This window comes from Echeneis naucrates, chromosome 16 (genome assembly GCF_900963305.1).
Source record: "Echeneis naucrates chromosome 16, fEcheNa1.1, whole genome shotgun sequence".
Lineage (NCBI taxonomy): Eukaryota > Metazoa > Chordata > Actinopteri > Carangiformes > Echeneidae > Echeneis > Echeneis naucrates.
In genome coordinates this window covers 10,174,410-10,195,124 of record NC_042526.1, presented here as the reverse complement: position 1 = coordinate 10,195,124, position 20,715 = coordinate 10,174,410, and the positions used below count along the sequence as shown (strand labels likewise).

The window sequence follows — 20,715 nt, the reverse complement described above, 5'->3', positions numbered from 1 at the left end:
CCTGCTCCGTTACTGCTGTCAAATTTCAAGAATGCATGGCTCAATGACTACTGCTTACACCGTTCCTTGCTTGCTGTATGTTTGAATGTACAGCCACAGCAACCCCTAGGTAACTTGGATGCACAATTGAGGAGAGCTCTGAGCCCAGAAACAATTCAAGGAGGTAACAGGGTCCAGCCTCCAGCAGCAGGTTTCACTCTGGGACGTTTCCAAGTAAGTTTTAGGCACAAATAAAGATGAGTATAGTTAATCAGCATAAAACTGTTAAATTTCATTAAAACGATCTTCTTACACTTTCTCAGGTATCCGTTGCCACTGATGGTGCATCCAGCAGTGTCCCTGAACCCTCTAGCATTGTTTCCTCTGCTTCTCTCACACCATCATCTACAACTTCTTCCTCCTCTTCCTCTTCTTCTTCCTCATCCTCTCCCTCAAGTCCAGAAAATACCCTACATCGGTCTTCATCTCTGTCCAAAGGAATTTGTGAACATGACACTGTAAATGGAGCTTTATCTGCTGCCAGTCATTGTACCACTATTGGGCGCTTTCAAGTGTCCACAAACAACAATGCCACATCTGGGCCCACCACTGGCTCTAAAGTGGGACGATTTTCTGTCACAGGTGCGGACTAGGGTTATAACAAATGTATTAATTTAAGATCTGTAATGTTAGCTTGGATCAAGTAGTTAAAAGCTCTCCTCACACAGCACTAACATTGCACAGGATGCTATGAGCTGTGCAATTCAAAGTGGATGACCATTTTAATTATAGCTATTGCTTTTTTCAATGAATAGATGATCATGGTATAATCAGGTTAATGCACTCCAAGGTGTCTTTACAGAAAGTTATGGCTCTCTGGAGCCATCCTCATCCTTGTCTCATTTATTATATTTTAAATCTTTCCAGTTGGCATAGGTTACAGTCAGAAGTATTAAGAAGAGCTTTGATAGCATTTCCAAAAATTGTAGTGCTTTGTAGCATATCAGGATCATCCTTGATTTCAGTAAATATATATGGAGTAAAAGTTTTCTTTTTTCTATGCATAAAACACAAAGGAATGCATTTTCAAATATCATCAAAGGTCTTCAGGTACTGTATTGCGCCAAAGAACATACTCTTTAATTTCTTTCAGTGACCCCAGCTCCACCAGCAGGTTCAAGTCCATCACATGGCTCCAGTATGCAGAATGGGCCTTCTTCTTCCACCTCTGACCCACATAACGCACATGCCCATTACAGTAGTGACAATGATGATGACTCTGAGACAGAGGATGAGTCCTTGCAAAAAGAAATCAGCCGTCTCAGAGAAAAGTATGCCACGCATTTACAGTTCCCTTTTACCTTTATTTACTCTGACTAATTTAAGATCACTGCTCAGTTGAAGTGTTTTAACGTGACATGCTTTTCTACTTTTCCTCTCCTTTTCACAGACATATGAAGGAGATTCAGGCCTTACAGACTCGTCAGAAAGAAGAGATAGAGGCTCTGTTCATGCGAATGGGGAAACATCCTCCTCCATCTGTCTGCTCCCCTGCTGTGGCCATGGCTGGAGGTCGACGTAGGCTTAAAAGCAAAAGCCACAAATCTGCTCGCAGTAGTGGACTGCCTAGTCCCATACACTCAGGTTAGGACAAAAAACTGGCTGTTTTTTGACTCTTAGGACTAATTTAATATCAACTTTGGTTTGCGTTCTGGTTGTGTTGTGTTCTATGTACATGCTATAGCAGTAGAATAGTAAATCCCATTCTGTGGTGTGATCATATGTTCAGGATCCTCGGCCTCAGTTCAGAGCGTCCATGGTTCAGAGTCCCCTCCAAAACAAGGTTCACCCTCTGCATCAGAGGCCTCGGAAACACCAGCAGATGCATCACAAGCAGTTGGCAGGTCGTCCACACAGCAGCTCCGATCCTCTCCATCCATGCCCAGTTTAAGCAGTTGTTCCACAGGTAGGTGCAACCATTTAATTGGGTCAAATGGAGTTGCTTGAATAATTTTCCTGATTTGATTTCCTGTTTCACAGTTACCTTGTCCTTTTCTTTTCCAGGACAAAGTGGGACCAGCTCCACAAATGGTTCAGGCCAGTGCCAGAACCACTCCACTTCCCTGACACAGACAACTGGACCAACTCCTCCAGCCTCCCACACCCAGAAGGGCAAGGGCACCTTTACTGATGACCTGCACCAACTGGTGGATAACTGGGCCAGAGATGCTATCAACCTCTCCCACATCAAGAGAGGTCCTAAAACTGGAGCACAGGCAGCACTAGGACATGATGTAAGCATTCAGTACTTTTTAGTAAAGAAAAATTTTAGCATTGACCACATGATACCATTTTATACTTTTATATAAGTAATAGTATAAAATATACTATTTTATATTTTTACTAATTACCTTGTGTTGTAAATAATGCCACGTGTTTGGTTTTTCCTCTGTAACAGATAATTCCTCCAGCTAACATGGGCCGTAAATTCTCAGCCCCCGCCTACCTCTGCCCTACAATTCCCTCAGCTTCCACCACCACATCCACCACTACCACTCACCTTCCCAACCCAGCCAATCCCTCTGTCCCACTGGGGCCCCGCAAGAGCTCTCTGGGCCCAGTTGCTCAAGGGTTTGGATATGCCTCAGCGCCATACAGTGCTCCGCAGTGGGCAGGACCCACTGGCACGTGTCAGGTCAGCCTGCTTAAATCTGCACAGCCATTAACACAGTACCAGCCACCTACCACAGCTCCAGCATCCATACATCAAGGCTACCACATGGTAAACACATCAACTACTCAGAAATCAGTCAGCCCTGGAGGGTCCAACCTGAGGCCTACATAACCCAGTCAGAGCCCTGGGTTATGTAGGCTGAAACCGCAGGACCACACAGGGCAAAGAGGGCAGACAGTCGTTGATCGAGAAACATGAGCTCTCTTTGTAGTTTATGGGTTAGTTAGCTGGATATTGTGATTTTCATTTTTATTTCGACTTTTATCATAATGTATTATAAGTTGATCTGTGTCCTCTCAGGCAGAACCAAATCTGTCTGGCAGTTGGAGGGAGCGTGCAATACACATCCACAGCACAAGAGTCTCACATTTAGCCTGCCATTAGCTGTGGAATTAGCTGTGACGAGCAGGTTGGTTGTGTCCAGTAATGTATCTACCCAAAGGGACAACCAACAGCAGCCAAAGAAGAGAGCAGATATTGTCATGTTGGGACTCTTTTAAAGAGGAAACGCGATGGATTCAGTTTGACACCCTTACTAGTCCTGATTTAAAGCCAAACTGGGGCTGAAGAGAGTTTCTTACACCACAGCACACACCTAACTTAACATTGACCTGGCCATGTGACATGGGATAGTCGTTTTTGTTGTCTCAGAGAGCAAATGAGAATGTGAGTGTACAGAATGTGGAAGATAAGATTTGGATAGATAGTTTGTTCCATGTGGAGCAGTTCAGTTTGACTGGGGAAGCAAGAAGAAAGCTGTAGTAAGTTGGGCAGGAGTGTAATGGTTGGAATAGGAACACATCCCATTTGCTATCTATTAAGTAAAATGTAATAATGGCAAAGAGAAGGTAAACTGTCCCTTGTAACTGAGGCCTTAATCCCAAATACATTTAAACATCGACTTTGTATATAAATATTTCTTCGCTGAGTTATGAGGATATTTCTCTGTAAGAGTCTGGTGTCATTGTGACATTATCATTATTGTTTTTTGGTTTGTTTGTTTGTGGGGTTTGGTTTTGTTTTGTTTTTGTTTTTTTTTTGGTGCCCCCCCCCCCCCGACAAGCAAGCTAGTGGATCTGCCACAGAAAAGCATTGTCCTGGTGTTGACCACCATTCAGAGTTAAAGTGAAACTGAGGAATTGCTGCTGTAGATCACAATCTTTGTAGAGGGTGTTTGCAGGGTGATAAATTATTTTTGTTTTTTCTTGATTTTACACAAGAATGATATCTTCTTAAGATAAGTTGACACATAAAACCACATCACTTAGTTCTTAGCTATGAGAAATGAGCAGTTCAAAGTCTACTCATCATATCATACAAATGACAGTTTGCGGAAACTTTGCAGAAAGTTTTGGACCCTGAGGAGAAGCAGCTTTCCCACTTCCGTCAGTTGTTTACACAGACAGTGCACAACACAGATGAACCAGTTAACAAAGTCACATCCCATTAAATATCACAACATTCAGCCGTCATGTCTCAATTCACAAATGTCTGGGGTTCTCTTTCTGTGGTCTGTTTTTGTATGCGTTATTTAATAAAAACCAACCAATGTTCTTTATGGACCTGTATTCAGCCATCAGATTTTGATGTTGTTTCACTGTAATTATTATTAAAGGTTGTTAAACAACATGTAGTTAAAGGAATATAAGAAGTGCAATTGCAGGGTCGTTGTTATTGGTATCTTTCTCAGAACGCAGGAATTATCCTGTGGTTTATTAAGCTCTTCTGTCTATGACTGCCCTGCCCCCTTTTCTATTTTATTGTACATATGTTATTGTGAGGTAAATGCTTTCACATAGCGCTCAGTGTGTAAAGTTTGCTTGCGGTGACCCACTCTACATGCACTCTAACCCGTAAACATTAGGAACACTTTAGTGCCTTGCATCCTCACTAATGACAAGTTCCAGATTCATATATTCCTGTAGCTGTGACTGTACTGCATTAAACCAGTTAACTTAAGGCAACGCAAGAACACAAGTTACGGGGCCAACTCAGAGGATATCACACTCTGAAATGTTGGACCAGGCAACACACACGGGACTGCAGAGCAAAGAGCACAGAGTAATATCGTTTCGTTTCCCTATACAGTTACATTTGTATTGGTTGTGTAATTGGCTGTGTATTTATATTTGGCTCATGCATAATTAGTTTTCACTGATTTGTTTTTGTGGAATTATTACGAAACCATTATTTTGAAGCACTTGTTCAAGCAGCGAGTGAGCTGTATAAAAGTTTAAAAGTTGTCAGTCTGATGCTGACTCAACTTCTGTCTCACCACCTCACAAGTGCCATGCTGTCATTGTGACTTTCACCTACTCGTACATTGGATGAATAGTTAAACTTCTCTAGAGAAAAACTAAGTTACTGCAATGCAGAATATGCAATGTTAAAAGTTTTATAAGGACTGAGGGGTAATGGAAACATTTGCATGCTGATGAGGGTTGTTACTGACGTAAATGTTTTTGATATCGCTATATCAGTGATTTTTTTTTTTTTTTTTTTAATTATTATTAATTATTTGCCTTCCAAGAGTCGTCACACATCACATGTCTGTTTAATTATCATTCACTAGTGTCAAAGGAACAACTTCAATATCAGACTCAAGATATTCTTTCTGCATGCCAGCTTCACTAGTGTTTAATCTTACAAATGACAACTGGCCACTGTACAGCACAAGCTCACAACACAGCTTAAGCTCCATGTGCTACTAAGTTATCAGTGATGATCAGATTCACAGTACTGTTTGAGCCTACTGATGCGCAGTTATCTTTTATTAATCTGGATCCCTCCTGACAGACTTCCCGTGACTCAGTGTCTGTTTTGTGTCTGTTTTTCACATTGTACAAAATGTAAAAACAAATAAAAATTATCAATTACATTACTTGTCATGCTTATTGGTGTAATTAAACTATTATGAACAAATTCTGCCTTTTTATTTACTACTAGAGTCACCCAGAATGAACTAAGGTGGGTTTTTCCACTTAAAAGGTGCTGAAAACTTGGTGTCCTCTTTAGTACCTCTCTGACATGAAATCTTTTCACCACTGCAGCCTCATTTGGCAGATTGCTGTTTTTAGGTAAGCTGACTGACTTTTTTGGTTATTTTATTTTATTTTTTATTTTTTTTACAAACCCAGGTAACATTCATCAAAATGACATAGCAGCTATTCATGGCAAAATCAAACACAACTTACACCGTAACACGTACACATACTAAGTGAGTACAAACAACAAGAACAATAACAAGTGGATGGATCATTAAAAGCATTGATTACATAAAACTCAAGTGTCCAGTCGGCGTTTCTTCATGTACTGTCCTTGTTTAAACGGACTGAAGACTTCGCCTGGAAGATTAAAGCAGAGTAATTGGCTTGATACAAAATGTAACCAACAGGCCACTAACAAACAGACAACTGCTAGTGAAACTTCACCTGGTTTCCCCTGATGCTGGTTCTGGTGGTGGGGTATGTACTGAGTCCTATCAGGTGCTCTGCAGTGTGACTGATCCGACGATCTTCCAGGGGGTCTCTGAGGGGTCTTACTACGTGTCTGCATTTGATGATTTCCAGGTGTACTGGGTTTGAATGACCTCGACGATGATGCACCTGCTGGAACGTCCAGCTCTTCAATCCCATCCAGAGTGAAATCCCACATCTCAGGATCATCTGCAGAAGAAGGCCAAGCTCTGAGTGAAAGCAGTAGCTTTTCTCACCACATTATATGCATGAACCCTGCGGTGCTGGTTTACCACACCTGCTAAATACTCGTCCCTGCTGCTTGGTGTCTTGTGCTCATTATGAGGTGCAGTTTCATAACCTGGAAAGCAGAAACCTCTTCAGAGAACAGCAGAAAAAATGTATGCCCAAAAACACTGAAAATCTTTAAGCAGTGGCCTAAAACTAAGGAGCACTGGAAGAGAATCTGGTCCACTGACACCCCTGCTTTTAACAAAATAATGTTGCTGTGAACTATTTATTTGTACCCCTACCCGGTCCTCGTCCAATGGCCACCTCAGCATCCTCAGACTTGGTCTGCTCCTGTTTCTGCTGTAGCTTCTTGGCTTCCATCTCACTCCTAAACTTCTGCTGCAGTTGCTGCTGTCGGAGCTTTCTCAGTTGTTTGGGGTCTGTATGCAGTTCAGATACAACAGCATCCAAAGGGTCCCTGCAAGGCCCGATAATAGGACAGAGAATTCACAGCAGCAAAAGACATAAGGAAATGTAAAGGGACATGTTCAGCTGGAGCCCATGCTCTCGTACTTCCTGTCAGAAGAAGAGCCGTTATTAGGAGTGTGAACTTCTGAGCAGCTCTGGTCCTGGTTGAAGATGCGTGGCTCCACAGCCGAGCTGGCAGGGCCAAGTGCAGATACAAGCTTTTCCTCACGGGCTAGGCTGGAGAGGCGGGCCTTCTCCACAGAGGGTTCCCCCTCAGAGCGCTTCGTCTGGGCTGGGTTGACAGGAGGAGGAGGCTTTATGTGGAAGAGAGTGACAAAATTCAACATCTACAGACTGAAATGAAAATAAAAACTCAAAATCCTAAAAGTTTATATTCTGGATCTGACCTGTTTGGGGATCTTGTTTAAGGCAAGGAGGTATTCTTTATCCAAGATGCAGTTTCCAAGGGCATTACCAAAGCATCTTAAGACAACATCTATGTAGTTTAATAGTTTGATTTAGACGTTTTCTTTATATAATAAAATATATAATGTTAATTCAAGTACTTAAGTGCTCTCTTCATGCCGTCTGTGACAGCTTCCTTTCTGGCCTTTTCTAGTGACAGAGCTTTAGACTTCAGCCCCTCACTAACTCCATAGCCAACATCCTCATGAAATGACCCATCCTGAAGGAAAAATAAGACAAATTCAAGCAGACAACACGAGTAGCAGAGAGTGATGATGATTAAGGATACAAAAAATTTTGGTGAAATTTATGATTTGTCTTGAAAATTTTGCTGATGATCTAACCTTAAGCTGCACTTTGACAAATGCACTCACTCCAACGTAAAACTTTCCATTGATGTGGTCTACAAAGTCTGGAAAATATAATCACAACTCCTTTTAAACCGACTGCCCAGAGGTAGAGTAGCATTGAAACAGGATCACCTGGTGGCAAAAAGCTTGACGAGTCATACCGACATTCTGCTGAGAGATGGAGTGAGACCATCCATTGTATCCAAACATCTCATTGGCCAGGCCAATGACACGATGCCCTTCAATATAGCACACCTGTTTAAGAGAGAGCGGGGCCTGTTGACTTACAGTCAAGGGATCTTAACTTTTGATTTTATTCCATTTTGCAACAAAATGTTTATACCTTACTGATGTTTCTTGTGACTGTCACATTTCTACAATTCATCTAAAATATATTTGAGAAAATTTGAAGAGAAACACACAGAAACAGTCAAGGAGACTGGCAGAGAGAAAAACACAAAACAAAGACTTGCCCTCTGTCCTCCTCCAGCCACCCTGGTACTGATGTACTCTGGTCCCAGTCTCTGACGCAGAGCGTGTTGCACCGCCTGGTACTCCTCGGCTGAGTAGGTGTACTATCAACACAGTACAGTTAGCACACTTAAGAACAAAAACACAACACACATTCCCAAGCACAGAAAAGAAAGAAAAATCTACATTCAAAACATGTTTACATTTTTATATTACTACCTGTTTATCTGGATCTGTTCTTTCTTTGTTTCAAATTCTACAGCATTTCCAGATTGTACTCTGATTACTAACCTTTAGAATTGCATAAAACTGGACACACATCTAGACTTACATACTGTACATAACACAAAGGGATGGGTTTTATTCAGGCGAAGTCCAAACCCAGCCTCCCTCACTGGCCTCTGCTCCCACCAGAAGGCCGTTGAGTCCATTTTATTCATGCACATGTTAGAAAATGCTTTTAGATACTAGATCACTGATTCTGTTGACCTTTATCTCTGTCCGTTTAGTGTCATCTTTGAAACACTCAGGACACACTGACATAAGAAGGAGCTCTGGGTGAGACAACAGAAGCAGTGCTTTACATCTCTAGCTCTTCAAGAGGTTAAAGCTGTCCTTAACAGGAAGAAGGTAGCTTTCAGGAGCAAGGACAGAGAGGCAATTAAATCAGCACAGCGGGAGGTGAAACAGTGCCTGAAAGAGGCAAAAAACAACTACAGGAGGAAAGTTGAACACAAACTGAGTGAAAGTCGCATGAGGGAGGTCTGGGATGGTGTTAATACCATCACAGGCCACAGGGTAAAGACTGTGACAGCAAGAGGGTCAGTGGAGGAGGCAAACAGACTTAATAACTTTTTTAACCGGTTTGACCAGCCCACGACCCTCCCACCCTCACTGCAGCCCCCTCCTCCTCCTCCCCTCCCCCCAGTGCACCTTCTCCACAACAACAATGCTGTCCCCTTCTCCCCCCTCCCCTCCCCACATCCTTCTCCCTGCATAACTGCAGACCAGGTCAGGGGAGAACTGAGGAAGCTTCACCCCAGGAAAGCGGCAGGTCCTGACAAGGTGTCCCCCCGGCTGCTTAAGACCTGCGCTGCTGAACTAGGGGAGCCACTCCAGCATGTTTTCAACCTTAGCTTACAGCTAGGGAAAGTGCCCACTTTATGGAAAACATCGTGCATCGTTCCAGTTCCTAAAAAGAACCGGCCCAGCGAGCTGAACGACTTCCGACCAGTGGCACTCACATCACAGCTGATGAAGACACTGGAGCGGCTCTTCCTCAACCTCCTCAGGCCCCAAGTGCAACATGCCCAGGACCCCCTACAGTTTGCCTATCGGGCAGGTGTTGGTGTGGAGGATGCCATCCTGTATCTCCTGCATCGCGCCCACTTGCACCTGGATAAGGGAGGCGGCACGGTGAGGATCCTTTTTCTGGATTTCTCAAGTGCCTTTAATACCATCCAGCCCCTTATGCTTCAGGACAAACTGCTGAGGATGCAAGTGGACCCCTGCTTGGTGTCCTGGATCTCCAACTACCTCACCGACAGACCGCAGTATGTCAGGCTGACGGACACCACGTCTGACACTGTGGTCAGCAGTACAGGAGCACCGCAGGGGACAGTGCTGGCCCCCCTTCTCTTCACCCTATACACCTCAGACTTCTGCTACAGCTCGGAGCTGTGTCACATCCAGAAGTTTGCAGATGACACAGTTATCATGGGGTGTATTAGGGATGATAGAGAAGAAGAGTACAGGAGTCTGGTGAATGACTTTGTTGTCTGGAGCCAAAGGAACCACCTGCACCTCAACACCTCAAAGACTAAAGAGCTAGTCATGGACTTTGGGAAGTCCAGACCGTGTCCACGTCCAGTGCTGGTCAGGGGTGATGAGGTGGAGGTTGTAGGTAACTACAAATACCTTGGGGTTTGGCTGGATAACAAGCTGGACTGGTCATGTAACTCAGAACACCTGTACAAGAGGGGCCAGTGTAGACTGTACTTCCTGAGGAGACTGCGATCTTTTAACATCTGCAGGAAACTGCTGCAGATGTTTTACCAGTCTGTGGTTGCCAGTGCCCTCTTCTATGCTGTGGTGTGTTGGGGTGGCAGTACATCCACAAAGCACTCAAACAGGTTGGACAAGCTGATCAGGCGAGCTAGCTCTGTGGTTGGCACAAAGCTGGACTCTCTGGTGACAGTTGCAGAGAGGAGATCCAGAAACAAACTGCTGGCTATTATGGACAACGCCAGTCACCCTCTGCAGCCTGTCATCAGTGCACAGAAAAGCCTGTTGAGTGACAGACTACTTCTCCCCAGGTGCAGAACCAACAGATTCAAAGACTCCTTTGTCCCCCGAGCAATAAAACTGTATAACTCTGCACTAGGTGGGAGGGGGAGGAGTAGCAGGAAGAAAGAGGGATTGGAGAAGATGGGACACTAAAAAAAAAAAAACTGAATATTTATGGTTGTACATTTGTTGTTTATATATTTCAAACTGTGTGCTTTCTTTTACTGTTCTTGTCGGTGCTGTACCTGCTGGAACAACAATTTCCCTGACGGAGACCTCCCAAGGGATTAATAAAGTCTATCTTATCTTATCTTATCTTATCTTATCTTATCTTCATTTGTGCACAGTAGGGTCCCATCAGTCCCATCAGGCCCATCAGGCCCATCAGGCTCATCAGTACCATCAGGCCCATCAGGCCCATCAGGCTCATCAGTACCATCAGGCCCATCAGAACCATCAGGCCCATCAGAACCATCAGAACCATCAGGCTCATCAGGCCCATCAGGCTCATCAGGCTCATCAGGCTCATCAGTACCATCAGGCCCATCAGGCTCATCAGGCTCATCAGTACCATCAGGCCCATCAGAACCATCAGGCCCATCAGTCCCATCAGGCCCATCAGAACCATCAGGCTCATCAGGCCCATCAGGCCCATCAGAACCATCAGGCCCATCAGAACCATCAGTCCCATCAGGCCCATCAGGCCCATCAGTCCCATCAGGCTCATCAGGCCCATCAGGCTCATCAGTCCCATCAGGCTCATCAGGCCCATCAGGCCCATCAGAACCATCAGTCCCATCAGGCTCATCAGTACCATCAGTCCCATCAGTCCCATCAGGCTCATCAGTCCCATCAGGCCCATCAGAACCATCAGTCCCATCAGGCTCATCAGTACCATCAGGCCCATCAGAACCATCAGTCCCATCAGGCCCATCAGAACCATCAGGCCCATCAGGCCCATCAGTCCCATCAGGCTCATCAGTACCATCAGGCCCATCAGTCCCATCAGTCCCATCAGAACCATCAGTCCCATCAGGCTCATCAGGCCCATCAGAACCATCAGAACCATCAGTACCATCAGGCCCATCAGTCTCATCAGTCCCATCAGAACCATCAGTCCCATCAGTCCCATCAGGGTGTGACAGGACGCCGTGTCCTTCACACCTGCTGCCGCCTACCTGACCGAAGCGCCCGGCCGGAGAGCTGTCCGTCTCCTCGGTGTTACTGGACATGGTGGCCGAGCTCTGTCGTGGTCCCTGAAACACACATTCAATGACAATAGCCGATGTAGCCAAATAAAAGCTGTTACATACTCTAATCCAAGTATACGTACTTTAATGAACAGAGCTGAAAGCAGCTGAATGAAGTGAACTGCTGAGTCTGCCCAGACGCAGGTCACACTAACGAGCTAACACCGCCTTCGGTTACCTCGCTAATACTTCTTCATTTACAGCCGCGATTAACGAGCTGGTGTGTATTAAAAGACTTTGACCGAGTAAAATCCATTCTGTGGACCTTGTGTGTTGAATAAATCGAAGATCAGCTTCATCTCACCTCGACGATCATCTGAACTTCCCGCTCGGACGGGCGGAGGAGGAGTTCATGCTGCCTTCCGGGCCCGTCGGAAAATATGGATGCGCTCCTATCTCCGTTTTCGTGTTCACGTTTCCATCAGTAGACTCGCCGTCATCAGTTTTTGGTAAAGTCGGCGGTGTCATTACTGTAAACAAATGACTTTGTGAGTCCTTATATAGTGACTCACTGCGTCTCATCCTGATCTGTTGGTACGTTTTCCGTCTCTGACCGGAAGTCAACAGCCAGGCCGCAAATTTACCTGTTACCATAGAAACGTTACACTATTAATGAGACAAAGTATCAAAAGCGTTTCCATTCATGTCTACACGACATTAATCAACTTCATTTAAATGTTAAAGTGGAATAAACAGCAGTTAGATTACACGAAGAATGGACGACAAAGTGGAATTAAATAAAAACATAATTTTTCTCCTCCATTAAACAGCTTAAAAAAGGATTTAAGGACAACAAAAAGATCCAATTAAACAAATAATTTTCCCTAAAGCTGACTGGACCACATTTTCCTCCTAAACCAACCGAGAGGGCTTGTATTCACAAACAGACAACAAAAAAGGCAGGTAGCAAAGACACTGTCCACCATGTTAATGTCATGAGAAGATTCACTTTTTAGCATCAAGCCCCACGATTTGTTTGTTGCCTGTCGTCCTATTTGTGCAACAGTAAATAAAAAGATAAATACGTGCTTATGGTGAAATCGGCGTTGTGTAGTTTCTTGGTGTGTGCAGCTGGTTTTGAGTCTTTAAACGTCAGCTTTATTTAGTTAGCAAGACTCGCTCCTGTTGACTGGTGGAAATGGATTATCCGCAAAGCAGCAGCGCCAGCTCTGACAGATGGCGAAACGCCCTGCGTGCTAAACTGCATAGATTGGGGTCAGTGGCGGATACTATGAAACATTGCTGCCTTCCGTTTCTACTGTACGACAGGACACAGCTGCTGAGCCATCGGGGAAAGACATCAGGCCTGTAGCTTTTTATGTTGGTGGCTAACAGCCTGTGCATATGTGTTAAATATGTGACCGTCTCCAACACGAGTCTGCGTTTGAATGTTTGAGAGATAAAGTGGAAATGGCTTCAGGGGGTCCCACGCTTTACTGTTTTTCTGCTAACCCCCCCAAGTGATTCCCTTCGTTTGCATACGGTAACCACGATGCGCGTCCACGCTGCTGCTCGCGGCCGCGTCCCCGAGTCCAGGTTCTCTTTGCATCTAGTCAAAACAAAGCGGGGGCGAGCCGGAGCAGGAGCGCGAGCACACGGTGCATGCTTCATGAATGAGTCCCCCTCCGCCGCGCCGTAGGTCCGACCCCTCATCCGCCTGCACCCTTCATGCCCGTGTGGGTGCGCAGCCTGGCGGGGAGCAGTCCAGCTCATGAGCCCGGACAGTAGACACTTCCCACCGGCACTACATGAGCGTTTGATCGCATCCAGGAGCGACACGACAGGATAAGCGACGGTGAGTGCAGGCTACGGTGGGCGGGCAGGGACGCATGACATACGGCAACTTTGTAGCCATTATGATCCAGTTTTTATTCATAGGTGGACTCGGTGATGCATCTGCGCCAGGATGTGCGTTCAGGAGACATCCACGCTCTTCACACTCACACTTTGCCTCACCCTCTCCTCCACACAAGTGAAAAAGGGAAATGAAAGAAAAAGAAAAAGCTCCACGTACGCACGGCTGGCTGTAGATTCCTCCCAGTTCGATAAACATGGACTGGTCATTGCACGTCTGGCCGATTGACCGGCGATCTTATGTCGAATAAACATGTCGGCGGGGGGGGGGTCAATGGGCCAGAGAGCATAGAGACAAATAGAAATCAAAGTGGCACCGATGTGATTGTAGTCGTCCCTAAAAAGACAAGACAAGGAGGAGGGGTGAACAAAAGCAGAAATGCCCAGACTGGCGTGGCATGGCATGTCGAGTACACAGTGTGTAACCTGTGTGTGTGTGTGTGTGTGTCTGTCTGGGATGTGATGTTACTCTAATGGAGCTGCAACACAAGTCCAGAAAACACAGGAGTCACCAATGTATCATAAACATGCAGGTTGCCAGCGGGAGGCTTGTGTATTGTCTTTGTCTGGAGAGTGACAGCCCAGACTGTTGTTCTCCCCTCTGACCAGGCGATGGTGCTTCAATGTTTCACTGTGTGGGGAGACACCCAAATAGACCATAGACCATCATACTGTAATGTCAGAGCTGCTCAGGAGAGAGGACCATGGCTACGTGGCTTCTGCAAAAAAATAATCCACACACTCATTCTGTACATGTACGCACATGCATTTCCCTATTTCGGTCTGATGTAATGTGTGAGTGATTGTGTTAAAGTTGCAGAGTGGGTTGAGCTCTGATTGCAAAACACTGACAGGATAAGGAAACAAAAAGCAGGCAGCCTGGTTTCACACCGAACTCCTTTGAGAAGACCTCGAATGTGTGGTGTGGTTTTCTCCTGTGTCCCTTTGAATGTGAGCTTTACTTTCAGTTGTTTGGCTTCTTTCTTTAGTGGGATTATGTGTCTTATTTCATTCCTTGTGTCGCTGTGAGCAGGAGCTGGAGAAGCAGGGCCGTGTCTGACATTTTTCACTGATGCATCATCCATCCATGAAAACCGATCTTTCCTGTTGGCTCTGTTTGCACTTGCTGATATTTCTAACGTTTGTGTAGGCTCTAATAACCACGTCTCCATTTAATCACCTTTATATCTTCAGATGCTGGATGGACTCAGGCGGAGGCATGCCTCCAGGCCCTCTCCCCGACCCCTGTCCCTCAACTTCAGCACTTTCTCCGCCCCTCCTCCAAGCCCGGACATGGACAGCAGCAGTGAGCATCCAATCCGGAGGTAAAGATCAATTCCTGGGATTACTATTTAACCACAGAAGGCGTCCCAGAAGACACATGATCTAATCATTTGTATTTAAAAAAAATCCCACTTTTCCTTTTGGTAGAAGATGTCGTGAAACACCAGAGCCTACAACACATGGCTTCTTTTGGGAATGTTTGATTGCCTTGGTTCCTTAAAATTTATTTCCATCTTTAATTTGGGAAGAAGAGAAGGCTGTAATCAGAGGCAAAACTATATTATACAAGATAAAAAAAAAAAAAACATGAACAGGGAAAAAAGATAGAGGATAAAATTAAAGCACTAACAGTGGAACATGCAATAAATCCAAATAATCAATTATTCTGCTAACTACAAAGTGATACATTACAACTAGAGAGCATCCTTAACAAACATAACTTTATTTACACAACTGCAACTCAGGTATGAAATGTAAATGAAAATAAAAACATACATTTTGAACAAAATAACAAATTAGGCAGCTTCCTTGGAAATCGACTTGCCTCAGCTAACTATAGAGCAAAGAAACATCTTAGATGCACCGCTGACTATTAACGAATGACATTCGACAGTATGCCAGCAGGGAAGGCACCAGATCTGAATGGCTTCCTCATTGAATTAATAGAATGCTGTCACCCTTTTTCTTTCAGACAGTGATAGAAATTAAAAGCAACGGTTGCTTAAGGGTCCAATTGAATACAGCTGCAATCAAATTGTTGACTCTTGTGCGGCCAGCAGAGAGCCAACACTGGACTGCATAGGTCCGAAATCCTTTCATCTCACACTCAAGAAAGTGATTAAGGATATTTCCCAAAAGGTCAGAGTTTTCGTCTACATTAGTAGTTACACTGCTATATCAGGTCAAATTTTGGGAAATGGGTCCAATAAGCACAAATCATAAAAAATAAAATTATGATGCTGGCATAAAAATATGCATTTTTCTGGGATTGAATATTTTATTCAGTGTGACATTGTGATTTCCAGGACTAGTTGTACATACACAGCTGGAGATACTGGATATGAATGGATCACTATCAAATGCTAAACAGCCACGATCACTTCGGCATAGTTTCATGTAACTGCACCAACTGTCTCTTGAAAATGTGAGAGCAGGAAAAACTTTACTGTCCTGTATTTTGTCACTGCTTCCTCTCCATGTTTTTGTTGTTCTCGGACCACTTCCTGTTCCACCTCCCCTCCTTACAGTCCCAACCGCTTCGTTCTGCTTATCCTGCTGTTCCTCTGGCATTTGTGCTTTGCATAAATATTTGTTGGCATCAATGGCTGTATTGTAGTAACAGAGAGGCAGAGCGGGAGGAAGAGTATGCCCCAATCGGTGCATGTGCTATTGTTTTCTTCTCTTCTGAGAGAGGCAGTACGGTGACAGAGTGACCCACCTCACACATGGCTCCACCCATCCTGCTCTTAATGTGCTGCCCCTGTCTCACCATGCATCATCCTGTCCTACTTCTCTCCTCCTCTGTCTCCTCACTCTGTATTGTCATTGTGTGTTTCCCTTCTGCCTCTCTAACCCTAACCCTCCTGACCAGCACTTAACGCATACTCTTATTTTTTGCCACTTCCTTTATATCTCCCTCATGAGGACTCTACACCGGCTGAAGTTGATGAGCTCCCCTAGCCTCAGTGAGCTGGGGAAGAGTGAGAAAAGTTCACCAGAGGACAGAGGGGAGAAGCAGAAGAGGGCAGGAGCCAATGCTACCTGGAACAGGTACGCCACAGTATCAGTTACATAAAATGAAGTGTTAAAGTGTGTTTGGAACTGGCCTGATGTGTGCGTCTTATGTTGCAGCATCCACAACGCTGTCATAGCAGTCTTCCAGAAAAAAGGCTTGGCAGATAACGAACTCTACGTCCTCAATGAAGGTGTCCGGTGAGTGTAGTCACACGCTAGCACAGTGCACAGAAAAAGTACCTTATTTTAGACTGTTGATGCAATTTGGTGCTATAATTAGTGTAATTAGTCTAGTGTCTGCTGTGGTGAGCTGTGGTAATGCTGACTGAATGTCTTCTTGTGAATAAGGTTGTTTGTGTATGTGTGTGTATGTTTTGTATGTGGGCCTGAGGAGTCATGTGGTCCTGCCAGATATCTCATTATCTTCCCTACCAGATCCATCCCTCCTATCACATCTACCCCCGTTATAGCCCAGTAAACACATTGCCATTTACAGGAAAACCACAAGGAGGGTCACACTTAAACAGCAAAGGAAACTAGATTATAAGGCAGCTAAACAGTGTTTGATAGATTGGTTTTCATTCTGTAATTCAGTAATAAAGTACAATTTAAAAACCGACGCAGACATATTTACAATGACTGGATATGCCGTCATTTATTGACGCACAGTTTGAATTTTGAATGAAAGAAAATGTTACCCATTTGTTTTGTCAGACACCTGTTGAAGACCGAGCTGGGGTCCTTCTTCACAGAATACCTTCAGGTAACTAATGTCTTTGATTTGAAAAGAAACTGGATCTGGATTGGCAGGGAAAAAAAGATCATTTAGAAAAATGAAACATTGATTGCAGAGAGCGCAGGTGACAGCTTGATGGAAACGGTACCTCAGACAGTCCTAAACTTATGATTTTCATCATATTTTTACAGAACCAGCTGCTGACAAAAGGCATGGTCATCCTTCGGGACAAAATAAGGTTCTATGAAGGTATGACTGCTCTGATGCATAATCTGGATATATATATATAGTAATATCATTGAATTAAACTTTAATGAATTGTCATTTAGACATCTTTTTATTTGATCAAATGAAGGTCAGAAGTTACTTGACTCTTTGGCAGAGACATGGGACTTCTTTTTTTGTGACGTTCTCTCGATGCTGCAGGCCATCTTTCACCCAGTTCAGGTACGTGACCTTCATAAGAGGCTGCTTGTTTTTTTTTTTGTTTTTGCTGCCCAATGGATGATTTACAATCAGTGCTGCTATTGTCTGTGTCCTTCTGTGCAGGGTAAGGAGCCCTCTGTCCGACAGCTAGCTCTCCTTCATTTCAGGAACACCATAGTATTGAGTGTAAAGTTAGAAGATGCTCTCTCTCGGCCTCGTGCTCGTGTGCCCCCCTCTGTTACACAGATGCTGCTTATTCTACAGGTATTTTACTGCTTATTTCCTCACTCAGTGTTTGGCTATTTCTAAATAAGACATATCAGCACCTAATCCCATTGTTTAGCTTTGCACATTGTTTTCCAGCTATCTCCAAGAACAGAAGGGCAAACCAACATCACAAATGATAAACACCTGAGCTGGAATATATATATGAAATAAAAATACTTGGCTTTTTGTGGATCAAAGTGCACTGACTGCCAGAGAAATGCATTATTGAACAAAATAATTAAGCCACATTTGTAAGAATTTGAAAAATAAGGCTAACTCTGGTTCAAAATCCACAGTTATAGTTCATAATTTATATTATAATTTATTATTTTTACTATAGCTCAGTGTCTAATCTATATTCATAGAAACACAAGCTGTTCCATTGCCACTTATTTAAAATGGAACCGCTTGAGAAGCTCTCCTCATAAAATGGAAGAAATAATAAAAGTTTACATTCAGATGCCTGTCTGTTTGTTTGCAGGGCGTCCATGAACCACGTGGCGTGAATGAGGACTACCTGAGGCTGGAATCTCTGGTTCAGAAGGTGGTCTCTCCGTACCTGGGCACCCATGGGCTTTACTCTGGAGACAGTGCTGAGGCCCATTGCTGCGTTCTCGGTGAGAGTGTGTGCTCAAACCCAAAATCTGAGTAGTTTATTATCGTGCTGTTCTCTTTCCACAGAGAAACACTAGCACCTTTCCTTTTTTTTCTCTTGTATTCCAGACAAGCGTTTACCGTGGGGCTGGTCAAAGTCTGCAGATCAACCATCTAAAAACCCTGTGGTACGATCAAAGAGCTACAATATCCCTCTGCTGCTGACCCCAGTGGCCGAGTATGACCCAGATGCCAGCTCAGTTGGCAGTGGAGGAATTCGACGCCACTCTGCCTGTGAGATCATATCATGCTTGGAGGATCAAGGATTGGCCTACGCTGACCTGGCCTCCGGACCTGAACTTTCCGCCTCCTCCTCCAACAGGCTCTGTGTCGGCTCTCAGTTCAATGGTATGACAAAAAAAAAAATTAAGACATCTGTTGCCAAAATGAAAATTATTCAGTAATTTTTAATAACGCAGCCCCTTTACAATCACAGGTATTGGACAAGCAGGAGCTAGTGCCTTGGACTTGCCTCTTTCATCCACCTCCATCCTTCCACTTCATTCCTCAGGAGCTCTGCATGGCACCGAGGCCACCACAACAATGACTGATCTCAGTAAGGGTGCATCTTCCACGCCGCCAAGTGAATCATCCAGCCCTGAAACCATAATTGGACAAGTGCTCGAGTCTGCAGACTCAGATTCAGATGGGATATTTATTGATTTCCCTTCCCACTCGTCAGAGGCTATGGGGTACAGTCGCGACAGCAGGCAGAGCACTGTTTAGCTGTGCGCGCTTTTAGGAACGCACCCCCCAAGTGTGCACTCCCGTAATCTCGGATAAAGATTAAAGAAATCACGAATCTGCATTCGATCAAATGGGTACCTTCTTCCTTTCTCACTGTAGTACAATGAGTTTTCATGACAGCTCAATTTCAAGCGCTTTCACTTGTGAGAGAAAACCTTGTAAATCTAAATTGTCGACTTTTTAAAAACTACAGGAAACGTGCCCAACAAATGCAGAAAATTACTTTAATACTCAATAGTTTAATGAGTCACGCTGTTACACAAGCTCAGATTTTATTCATTACCGGGAACATGAACTTTAAATCAACACCACATTCCCCTTTCTGCTGCTGCTGCTATGTATTAATCTATGTCTGGAAATAATTGATAATGAATCCATTATTTACTAAGAAACTTTTGATGAAAAACTGTAGTGTCCAGTAGTTTTATTAACGAAGTAAAAACTGGGGCTGAGAGTCACAGATAGGCTGGATGAGGGGTAAGAGACTCATCAATTGTTGGTTCAGGTCTTGATGACAGTGACATCAAGAGCCTTATCCTGTTACCATCAAAGTTATTGGTGTTAAAATCACAAAAACTACCAAAATAAAAGTCATAAGGTTATCACACAAGCAGCAGTTCCTTTCAATTTAAACAGCTGGTACATCTGCCATTGAAATGGAAAACTGTTTAAAACACACGTAAATGTTTTTGTATTTGATTTTGTTATTATTAATTTTTTTTACTTAACATTTGCCATTTTCTTTGATGTTCTGTTGTCTGCTGGTTGGCAGTAACACAGTAATGAGGTCTTCTGCTCTTTTTAATGGCATCTTATGAAATGTGGATTGTTGAATTGTTTTTAATGCTGGTGATGATCATAGAGGTCTGATGCAAATATAAGTGTGACAGCATTTGCTTTTCTGTATTAGCTTTGTGCAGCAGGAGGTTGAAACATACTCCTATGTTTATTGTTTACATTTGACAAAGACATGAATACTTTGACTGAATGTTGTCTCACACTGTATTTTGCACCACCACTACCTTGTAAATAAAAATGAATAGTTGGTTTTTAGGACCGCTAGTCAGTGTAAAGTGAGCTTTTAACTTGAAATGGATTGAAAGTTTAATAAGGGCTTTTTAACTGAATCTTTTTCAAATGATGTTTTACCTCAAGCGTTTTGTACTTTACTTTTTTTGACAATCTATGATGTCTACGGAGTTGTACTTTGTATTAATTTGTATTAATTTGTATACTAGCCCAGTAAAAATAAATACATTTGAGAAGTGTTTAAACATATGGGTTATCTTCTTTTACTGTAAATAGCGTTCAGATTTTTCACATC

At 43.8% G+C, this 20,715-nt stretch overlaps 3 protein-coding genes across 21 annotated transcripts in view; 2 read left to right on the top strand and 1 right to left on the bottom strand.

The window, feature by feature from the left end:
* LOC115056705 (serine/threonine-protein kinase WNK1-like) overlaps nt 1-5,594 on the top strand; it is a 24,899-nt gene extending 19,305 nt beyond the window's left edge. For all 8 annotated transcript variants that reach the window (XM_029523370.1, XM_029523366.1, XM_029523371.1 and 5 more), the window contains 7 exons: nt 94-213; nt 303-621; nt 1,133-1,310; nt 1,430-1,623; nt 1,769-1,945; nt 2,044-2,273; nt 2,438-5,594. In XM_029523370.1, coding sequence (XP_029379230.1) covers nt 94-213; nt 303-621; nt 1,133-1,310; nt 1,430-1,623; nt 1,769-1,945; nt 2,044-2,273; nt 2,438-2,824 — 1,605 coding nt within the window. In that variant the 3' untranslated portion in view covers nt 2,825-5,594. The remainder of the gene's footprint in view (nt 1-93; nt 214-302; nt 622-1,132; nt 1,311-1,429; nt 1,624-1,768; nt 1,946-2,043; nt 2,274-2,437) is intronic.
* Nucleotides 5,272-13,871, bottom strand: rad52 (RAD52 homolog, DNA repair protein). 6 transcript variants are annotated; one of them, XM_029523382.1, is made up of 13 exons: nt 13,704-13,842; nt 11,773-12,159; nt 11,618-11,695; nt 8,156-8,257; nt 7,844-7,937; nt 7,677-7,744; nt 7,434-7,552; nt 7,275-7,350; nt 6,973-7,181; nt 6,702-6,877; nt 6,467-6,529; nt 6,145-6,378; nt 5,272-6,057 (listed from the first exon to the last, which is right to left on the bottom strand). In XM_029523382.1, the coding sequence occupies exons 3-13, from the start codon at nt 11,669-11,671 to the stop codon at nt 5,996-5,998; spliced, it is 1,257 nt and encodes a 418-aa protein (XP_029379242.1). In that variant the 5' UTR covers nt 11,672-11,695; nt 11,773-12,159; nt 13,704-13,842; the 3' UTR covers nt 5,272-5,995. The 6 variants fall into 6 exon arrangements, with proteins under 6 accessions (XP_029379242.1, XP_029379243.1, XP_029379241.1 ...); XM_029523383.1 differs by having other exon boundaries at nt 11,868-12,159; XM_029523381.1 differs by having other exon boundaries at nt 11,994-12,159.
* On the top strand, nt 13,243-20,715 carry prr5a (proline rich 5a (renal)). 7 transcript variants are annotated; one of them, XM_029523373.1, is made up of 12 exons: nt 13,243-13,484; nt 13,568-13,597; nt 14,738-14,868; nt 16,472-16,597; nt 16,679-16,759; nt 17,276-17,324; nt 17,489-17,546; nt 17,653-17,744; nt 17,847-17,987; nt 18,472-18,607; nt 18,714-18,992; nt 19,081-20,711. In XM_029523373.1, exons 2-12 carry the CDS (start codon nt 13,580-13,582, stop codon nt 19,368-19,370), a joined length of 1,401 nt encoding a protein of 466 aa, XP_029379233.1. In that variant the 5' UTR covers nt 13,243-13,484; nt 13,568-13,579; the 3' UTR covers nt 19,371-20,711. The 7 variants fall into 7 exon arrangements, with proteins under 7 accessions (XP_029379233.1, XP_029379234.1, XP_029379232.1 ...); XM_029523374.1 differs by lacking the exon at nt 13,568-13,597 and having other exon boundaries at nt 13,244-13,484; nt 19,081-20,707; XM_029523372.1 differs by lacking the exons at nt 13,243-13,484; nt 13,568-13,597 and adding an exon at nt 13,643-14,494.